The sequence below is a fragment of the Porites lutea genome, chromosome 9, assembly GCF_958299795.1.
Source record: "Porites lutea chromosome 9, jaPorLute2.1, whole genome shotgun sequence".
NCBI lineage: Eukaryota > Metazoa > Cnidaria > Anthozoa > Scleractinia > Poritidae > Porites > Porites lutea.
Window position 1 is genome coordinate 25304950 of NC_133209.1, and position 9826 is coordinate 25314775.

The following is a 9826-nucleotide window of genomic DNA, read 5'->3' on the forward strand; positions in this document are numbered from 1 at the left end:
CTGACCGCTAACTCTGGCTAAGAGAATCATAAACGTTGGAGCGGCTTCGTTTTGATCATTGTCAAGGTGACATTGCTTGGGAGGAAAGGGGTGGAGAGCGGAGAATTGTTACCAACCGCCAGTTCAAAACTGTTGCGGAGTCCCTGGAAGACCAATGGTCATGGCATACTCACACCATGTGAGTTTATATCCTCTCGTTGTTTTCAGGTTATTTTGTGCGTCAGCACGAGTGCTTGAATATCAGGAGAACATAAAAGGCTCTTGTCCATATTAATTTTAAATCACTGATTAGAAAATTCTCGAGTGATGCCGGAAGTTTTAATGTAGAATTTATATGACTGAGCCCTCTCTCGGCGTGTGCTTGAGTTATTGACGTTTCCACCAAATTCCTCGATTTAACGTGTTCTCGGGACGCGTAGTGCTACTGGAAGGGGTTTTAAATCAGTTCTCACCGTACTTAATCTCTTTCTCGAGGTCGAATCGAAAGAGTTCATCACATCAAAATAGAGAACTGAAATGGCAATTTTTTTTTTTATTTTTTTTTTTTTGTACTTTAATTTATTTTTGCATTAATTTATAATGATCATCATACTTTTTCGTGATCCGGAAAACATTATGATGATAGTAGTCTTGAAGAAATGACGAGTTTTTAGGAAACTGCCGCAAAAGGGAGCAGATTGTAATTGCGAGATCGCTTTCTTTCATATATGCAAAACGATACTTTCAACGGAAGAAGTAAACAGAAAACCGTCAAGCCTAATGAAAAAGTAGCACTTTCAATTTAAAAACCACTCAGATGTAGCCTAGAAATTAACGAAGCAGTGGCCTTTATGCTTACACACCTAATTGAATGGAAATTAGAAGATCATCCAGCGTCCGTAGCCTTGACTGTTAATTACTTTTCACTCCAAATAAAATAAAAGCTGGCATGGTTATCCTGCCACTACACAAAACAGCTGCAAACATCGTTTGTAGCTGTTTTGTGTACTGCAGTTTATTAGAAGTTGTCGTAAGTTAACAGCTTCAGTCACAAAGGAAGAACAGATTGCTTTAAGGTGAACAGAGTATCAATGGTAACACAGGGAAAAGTGGTTGGAAGTTGACTTAAAGCTTACACAAGATGGCGCTACTTTTCCTCGTTTTCTTTTATCTCATCTTAGGGAATATTTCATCCGGTAAGTCGTTTACTGAGTAAGGAATATTATAGAGGGATACTCCATATGGTAGTATTCATCAGAAAAATATCCTTACAATAAAGTAGTGATGAACTAGCTAACAGAGACACTTAAAGAACGTTTTCCAGTGCAGCCTGAACGTACGAAAAAAATGGAGCATGAACTTGATGACTCAAAAAGTAGCCTGGCTCAAATTCTAATTTGTTCTTTGTTCTGATGTTTTATTTTTTTTTTTTTTTTTTTTTTTTTTTTTTTTGTAATTCGTTTGCTCACAAGAAACTAAGGAACTGTCAGTGAAGAAATGATATGAAAGTGTTCGTGCGGTCGGGGTCGCGTTAGAATTTCGAGGTATTATTTCGGTGAGGAAAAGGGAAAAGCGGAGTGGTGGAGAGAACCAATCACGAATTCAACCAACATATATAATGTCTGCCGAACCTTTGATCCGCACTGGTAACAGGCGAGTGTTCTTACTGCTGCGTCAACCTTGTTCCCGAAAGCCGCAGGGATCCTTAGGGGGCAGTTGAATGGTCTTAGAAGGGGGTTGCGTGAATGGAAATTCAAACTGGTGCAATGACTGGGCTTGGGTAAAGTTACTTAGTTTACTATTACATAAATGTAAAGGGTATAAGGAATCAACAAAAGAGAAGTATAGTAGACTAACATTTAAAAAAGGAGGGCTGATGGTTGAAGGGTTATTTGGGTAAAATTGCCCTAAAACCATGATTGATTGCTCTGTAGAATGGATTAAGAGGGGAGCTTATCAAAGCGAAAGGGTTTTTGCAGGACTAACGGCAACCTCCTTCTTTAACGATGTTTTGACGTTATCAGATTTGTTTGCTGATTGCGGTTACCTTTATAGAGACGATTTGATCGAGCATGTGGGCCAAACGCTACCCTAGAAGGCAAAAATCCACTTACAGTTGATGTGCGCCGTTTTCGTTTAAATTTACTCTGACTTTCTCTTCTATAGCGAGATTCAGATTTGTTATGCTAACTTTTCATAGTGTTACCATTCAAATTAAATCTCTTTAGTACAAAGTTTGCGAGAGAGGTACTATTATCTTCCCAGGATCTTACAAAGAGAATTAAAATTATATTATTTTAGAATCTTTCCTTTGGCAACTAATAACGAGGGTGAACGGGGCCATCTTGTTCAACAGTGAGGGTTCCTTTCAAATTGCAAGTTTACCCAAAAACGTAAGTTAAAAATCGTGATGGCCCTTTATACAAGTTCAGCAACGTGACATTTTGGGATGAGACTATATGTTTTACCTTATTTCTTTTTAAACAGGCAGCGTAAAATTGGCCCAACGGTTTAATTTATGTGTGCTTCAGTGCAGTTTCTCACACATGCACGCTAGCACTGGATGTCATCACCGATAATAAAATATATTTGCAATTAATATCACTCCGGCTGACAAATCCGCCTTAGCAATTTACAACTTGAAGAATGAAGAGGATTTATAACCAGATGTGTGTTAAAACTGATAAATTATTTCTTTTTCTTTATGTTTTCTAGGTAACACATTTTGTGGAGTAGGATTACACAATAGGAAGGGAGATAGGCAAAGCGTACAATCCATTTTTCGCCGAATTGTTGGCGGCACTGAAAGTAAACAGGGATCTTGGCCATGGCAGGTCGCTCTACTTTGTAATGAAACACAGTTCTGTGGAGGATCGCTTATCTCTCCTTTCTGGGTTGTTTCTGCGAGTCATTGTTTTCATGGTAAAATAATAAACTATTACTCTCTTTCTCTCTTTTTTTTTAGTGCGGCTTATTGCGAAGAACTTAAAAACTTCGTAACTTTTAGCGTTTTAGAGAGATCTAAAAGTATCGAGTTTACGTGCTTTTCTAATGTTTTTTTTTATCAGCTTTGCCAAAAATACTACAAATTAGTCGAAGGAGAGTGGACCACGCAAAAAGAAATCCTAATGTGGAAGACGTCGGCACAAGCTAAATTTATAACTCGTCATGAAGAAATAATAATGGATTCGAAGGTTGTGTTAGCTGTCACAAGCACTGATTATTTCGGATCCAAGTTGTTAGTTAGTTCTCAGTTCAATACACTGTGCATGTGGTTTTCCAAAACAAATAAAATTTGAAATGTTTTCTATCTTCGAGATTTAACAGTGATACGATGCAACATGGCTTATAAACTAAGAGAGCCTGAAGGAAAAAATTAAATTGGGTTTGAAGTTAGATTTGGGGTTTTTCAAGAGAGAATGAGGGTTTTTTAGTGCTTTTAGAAGAATAATTTTAGCAAACACCCAGTTTAAGTCTGATCCGGAGTTTTTCTTGTAATTAGAGCTATTATTTTAATCGGAACATCGGAGCACTGAAGGACGTTATAAAACAAAGCAAAATATAGTGTGTGAAAACACCCTCGATATTGCTTATTAAGTTTCTGTCCAAACCAACTGGGTTCCGAAACGAATCTCAGTTTCGGTTTTGGTGATCTTCTTTTATTTCTATTCAATGAGATTGAAATATTTATTTTAGACTTATACACTTCAACAAACCCGTCCGACTGGAGAGTGGTCTTAGGCGAGCATCATCTGGTCGACAAAGAAGCGTTTGAGCAGAGCAGATGGGTATCAGAAATTTATCTCCATCCAAAATACAAGTCAATGTTCCTTGAGGGAATATTTGATACTCCACCAGACTATGACGTAGGTGAGTAAACGTCCTATAAATCCTTTCTTCTTTCTCGGATACGCTCCTATAACCGAAGCCTTAATGTACCCATATATGGGTTGGTTTGAACGATGGAGACTTCTGGGTGTTTCTGGATACAGTCAGATCAGGTTTAATCAATTCAATGATAGACCAAGTTAAAAGGAATATAATTTACCTAATCTAACTTTAAATTTGTGAACGAAGTTCTTTGGTACGTGTTACAATTCAAATGAAAACTCTTCAGGAGAACTTTTTATAATAATAATAATTATAATAATAATAATAATAATAAGGATTTCTAAAGCGCCATATCCCGAGGCTCATGACGCTTTACAACTGAATATTTCAAACCGAAAGTTTTTTTAGATTAAAAAAACGTTTACATCAATAATAAACTGCACAAATATATAAAAATGCAAGTTAAATTAAAATTCTTATCGCAATATTTACACTATATACATTATTCTGACAGAACTTTAATTAAGATTTCTTTGCATAAGAAAGTTTTTATTGAAGTTTTAAATTTTGAAATGTCATCATGATTACGTATGGGTTCTGGCAGTGAGTTCCAAATTGTAGGTGCTGTAAATGAGAATGATCTACAGCCAATTATTTCTTCAACTTTGCCCATGGTATTGTCAGAAGCCTCATAGAGGCAGATCTTAAGCTTCTTGATGGTCTGTAGGTTTGCAACATTTCTGTTATGTAGGAGGGTGCATGTGCTAAGCCATATAAGGCTTTAAATATTAACAGAAGTATCTTGTATTTGATACAGCTGTACATGGAAAGCCATAATATTAAAAAGCCATAATATTAAAAAGAATTTTTTGCAATGTATGAATTTTTAGTCTCTTTATATACTGGTAGTTTACTTAACTATTTGTGTGTGTTTCTCTGTTTTCTTTGTTCTTGTGTCCCTGACCTAAACATTTAAACATCTTTTCTTTTAACTGGCTGCCTGGCATTTTTAACTCTTAGGTTATTTCGGGCAGCCAGCGCCCCTATCATCGTCTGTACTATTGTTATAAATTTTTATTTCTTGTATATTATGGGGTGAAATAAAGTGTTGTTGTTGTTGTTGTTGTTGTAATGCTATCCACCATTCTCGTTCTCCTTTCCCTTCTCGCTAAGAAATGCTGTGGCGAGCATCCTAATGTAGGCGCTATTGATATGCTTTTCTGTGCATAATGGGTAAGGTAGGTTTTTTTTTTTCTTTAAGCAACAGAGATTTTCTAGAACTGTGAAAGGTTAATTGAACTCATGAGTCATCATAAATAGGTTGAATAATATTGTAAGGGTAAACGTAGTCCTGAGTAGGACTGTTGTTGTTGATAGTGACTGACGTTTCAACAACGTACCTGTGCGGTAGTCATCTTCAGAGTCAAAGTGAGTCGTTTCACGTCAGTTGATGGTATTTAACTCTCGTTGTATTGACCTGATTGGTCAATTAAGTCGCGATGTTATTGTTCGTCTGTCAGTTAAGCTGTGATGATATTGGCTATGAAGACTCGTAATGTCATTGGTGCGTTTCGATCCGTGTATTGTCACAGTTAAACATTCGCTTATTTTTATTGTCAACTTTCAAATTTCAACTTCAACTTTATTTTATTTAAATTTGAAGTACATTGGGACTGGCCTGCAGTTAGCGAGTCTATTCGAGGCGGCTAGGCTACATAATTTACTACAAACTAGACAAATACAAAGAAATTAGACGTTATATAAGTGTATATATTTTACAGTAAATAGATACTATTCTACTTAAATACAAGGACAATATTGGTGTGAAATTTTGAAACTAAAATAAAATGAAAATAAAGGACAAGAAAATTGCTTTTTCATTTTCACAAAAATCGTATCCACATCAATATAGGACCCTTCAGTTTGAAGGATATTAAGTAGCATTGCTTTTAGTGATCTATCTTTTAAAAGCTTTTTTCGGTCTTTCTTTAAGAATTTGAAGTATCCCGTTCCAAATTTTGACCTCAACAAGCGAGAAAGCATTTCGTCTGACATTGAGTCGAGATTCTTTAATATAAAAATGTTCAGAGGTTGAGGCACATGTATTGTAACTATGAACAATAGAAATTCGAGAGAAGAGTTTCAAAATATTCTTCGGAGAAGCGTTTTTATTTACATCATACACAAGACTACAAACGGATTCATAATATAGAGCCTGTAAAGTTAGAATTTTTTGCATTCACAAAAAAAGGTATATTATATATTGCGTGGTCGTTTGTTTCAGCAAAATATATTAAACGCAGTGCGCTTTTTGAAGGACAAGAATTTGGTCAAGGAAAGTTTTACACGCGTTGCCCCAAGAGATAAGACCGTAGGTTGGATAAGGTATAATTAGTGACTGATAAATGTTTAGGAGGGTGCAAGTGGGGACAATATGTCTTAATCTCGCAATTAGCCCAAGTGGTTTACTTATTTTGTTTGCAACAGAGTGAATATGGGTCTTCCAAGATAGATTTTCATCGATCAACAGTCAAAGATATTTAATAAAGTTTTTGCATTCAAGGGTAACCTTTTTATGGCTTTCATTGTCAAAAACATTAACCTAGGATCATAGTTCAGTTTTTTTGGTATGGACGAAAAATTACATAGTTTGACTTTTTTTAAAATATTCAGAGAAAGCTTATTTGAAATCAGCCAGTTATACAAGTTGTGTAATTCTGCATTTATTGTTAGTTCCATTGTCTTTAAATCTTTATGAGCATAAAGAGGGTTAGTGTCGTCACCAAAAAGGAAAAATTGGAGTTTGCTCGAGTATAAGGAGTATAAGCCATGCGATTTGCTGTTTGGTATAGATAAAATTTGAAATTAAATTTCAGATGGAGTTGCAGGATTGAAGAAAAACGAAAGTTCTGGCGAACTGGACTTTCTTAGGTACTCTGTGAAGGGGCGCTCTGCCGGTAGAATTTCTAGCAGCGACAACGCGGTTAAGCACATATTTGCTGAGAAAAACAGGTATCGGGCTTTTGTAAACATGTTTGGGGATAGAGTTTTTGTTGTGTCCCACCCCCACCCTAACGATATAATTATTAATATTATTATATATTACTGTTTTGCTCGAAGAAAATTGTCCGTATTTTTTATCAATGATGTAAAGTACTTATACTTACTACCTGGAAAACCAGGTGTCATTTTTACCAGCCAACTTTGAGTCGATTATTGGATGATTAAATTTCGTTTACCAATTAGGAGATATTTAGGAATGTGCCATGCTTGAAGAAGACGAATAACAAGCACACTAAATGTTTTTACCTATCTTAGCCCTAGTCCGTCTATCTGAGCCCGCAGTCTATGACGAGTTTGTGTCTCCAATTTGCCTTCTTCGACCTGGGGTAAGGTTCCGTTGGGGAAAGGAGTGTTTCGTCACTGGCTGGGGTCACACTCAGTGGAATGGCACTCAACCGGACATCTTAAGAGAAGCCAAAGTACGTCTGGTTCCGACAAGTATTTGCAACCATGCCAAGTCCTATCATGGAAACATTCATTCCAGAGCTCTGTGTGCAGGATACGCGAAGGGAGGCGTTGACGCATGTCAATACGATAGTGGAGGGCCACTGGCCTGCCAGTACCAAGGGCGGTTTTATCTAACCGGCGTGGTATCTTGGGGCCACGAATGCGCAAGGCCACACAAATATGGTGTCTATGCTAGTATGTTTGAGCTCACTAAGTGGGTAGAAAAAGTGCTGGAAACAGAGAGCAATATAGAGATTTAGCTTTTTGCCCAAATATTAAAAAAATATGTAACTTCCCACACAAACATTTTAGGGCCTCGTCACGAGTTCCTTCATTAACCCTTTAAGCCCTAAGAGTGATCAGCATCAAATTTCTCCTTGTAATATCAATGCTTGGTAAAACAGAATGGTGATGAGAATTACGGACATGATCACACTAAGATGAATTTGCTTGATATTTTATCAACTTCTACCCAACTACTTCTGTAGGAAATTAATAGGGGAAACAAAGTAGAATTTAAAGTTTGATCTTAGGGTTTAAAGGGTTAAGAACGTATTATATAGAAGGAGTGTCTCAATGGGGTTAACCGTCAGATGTCAAACGGACCAAAATTTAACCTTCAACAGTCAAAAAAGGTTATTTTTTACCGTCAACCGTCAGAAGTGCAGAGGAAGATTAACCGTCAAAACGTTTCAAGGTATTTCAAATCTCACCCTTTTAGCGCGACAAGCATTTGCTATGATTTCTAATCATTTGGCTATGCTCTCTATCTTGCTAATTGTAAGAATATAATTTACTTCGGAATCCCTTTTACCCGGGGTGCTAATAAAGATTGATTGATTGATTGATTGTTGTTGTTGTTCTAGTTGTTCACCATTTCACCTGATCTTCACGGACTTTCGGTTCCTGAAGAATCACTTCACTAAATAAGCCACGGACCATGTTATCAAAAACACTCCCTACGTACGAACATCACAAGACCTTGCATCTTTTTTGTATGTTAAATCTATCTTCAAATTTTATGTGAAAGGCCAAGGCAACCTCCAAACACAACAATTAATATTACGTTATACACAAGTTAATCAAGCTACTTTAACTATATTGGACTAAATTTTCACTAAATAACCGTAAACCGTCGAAAGCTCCGAAATTTAGCCGTCAACCGTCAAAACTGGAAAAAAAAATAATCGTCAACTGTCAAAGCCAGCACCTTATTGAGACCCCTTAGAAGGAGAGGAACTTATAAGGAGGCCTTATAATATATAAGGCCCATGTGACCCTATGTAAGCCTGGCTCTTTAAATGCTAAATTGAAAGATTTTTTTTTTTTGGTTGGTTGGTTGGTTGGTTCAACTGAGGCTTTTTTGTTTGGTTGGTTTCGTTTTGTTTTATTTTGTTTCTTAGTTCTGGTAGCTCTTTGGTGCGAGCTTTAACAAAGTATAGCTGAGAAAAAGTGTAGAAGATCGTCAATTAGTGCGAACAGAGTTTCTTATACTATGTTAAGACTGTTAAATAGACTAAAAGACCAACATGCAGAACAAACTAAAAAACAAAATGTGTAAAAATGGTTTATCCATTTTTGATAGACGTACAGTTTTCATCAGTCTTCCGAAATTCGGAATATTTTGCGGTTGACGGACCAGCTCTCTACCTTAAGCCGGAACCAAACAACCGGCGTTATAATATAACTACCAACTGTGGTTTTTGAGGCGTTCAAAACTTTATCATAACCATATTATGTAATCTCAGAGGGCTGACTCCTCTATTGTAAACGAATAAAAATCAAAAGTTTGTATCCCTTTACACTTTGGCTAAGGGTAACGTGCTGTTCCTAATATCTAAAAGGCACATTGGAGAAGATTTAAAAGAGCTTTTTAACTGGACCTAACACTTGTTCATTCTAGAGTGGCTTTCGTTTGAGTGTCGTAAAACCAAAACCAAAGTAATTACTCTGGCCAATCACATAGGACACAGACAATGCATTGAACCAATCAAAACTCGAAGTAATTACATGTGGCTGACGCAAAGCGCGGGAAAATGCATGCGAGCGCGTCACAATTGGCTTTGGTTTTACTTCTGATTGGATGAAAGAGTGGCGCGAATCTTTTAAGCCAATCGCATCGCGTAGAAAGTGCAAAACCAATTACTTTTCGACACTCAAATGAAAACCGCTCTAATACAGACCTAACATTTGTGTGTCTCTGCTACTGAGGACACCCTCGACAGCCAACCTTTTCTCCATTTCTTCTTTACAAAACTTGGCGACCAAATAACGTGAAAAACAGAGAGTCACCCATTTTTGATGGTAAGATCACCCTCCTAGCCGGACCAACTTTTCTCCATTTATACACTTTAGCTGGCCTAGCCGTTCAATTCAGTCAAGGCTTGACGATCAGAACATGCACGAGCGCTCTTTGCTTGGACAAAGGGGTCAAAATTTTTTCCAATTTAAATTAACACTCTATAAAGTTGACTCGGCTGAGAGAGTGACTCTCTTTCCCGAGAAA

At 36.9% G+C, this 9826-nt stretch overlaps 1 protein-coding gene across 1 annotated transcript; it reads left to right on the plus strand.

The window, feature by feature from the left end:
• The first annotated feature begins 938 nt into the window (after nt 1-938).
• On the plus strand, nt 939-8164 carry LOC140948607 (transmembrane protease serine 3-like). Its single transcript, XM_073397874.1, has 4 exons — nt 939-1175; nt 2695-2901; nt 3676-3849; nt 7129-8164. Exons 1-4 carry the CDS (start codon nt 1121-1123, stop codon nt 7578-7580), a joined length of 888 nt encoding a protein of 295 aa, XP_073253975.1. The 5' UTR covers nt 939-1120; the 3' UTR covers nt 7581-8164.
• Nucleotides 8165-9826: the final 1662 nt, after the last annotated feature.

Coding starts and splice junctions, on each gene's coding strand:
- LOC140948607 (XM_073397874.1), top strand. CDS start 1,121: ATGGCGCTACTTTTCCTCGTTTTCTTTTATCTCATCTTAGGGAATATT. Junction 1,176..2,694: donor CTTAGGGAATATTTCATCCG/GTAAGTCGTTTA, acceptor TATGTTTTCTAG/GTAACACATTTTGTGGAGTA. Junction 2,902..3,675: donor TGCGAGTCATTGTTTTCATG/GTAAAATAATAA, acceptor TATTTATTTTAG/ACTTATACACTTCAACAAAC.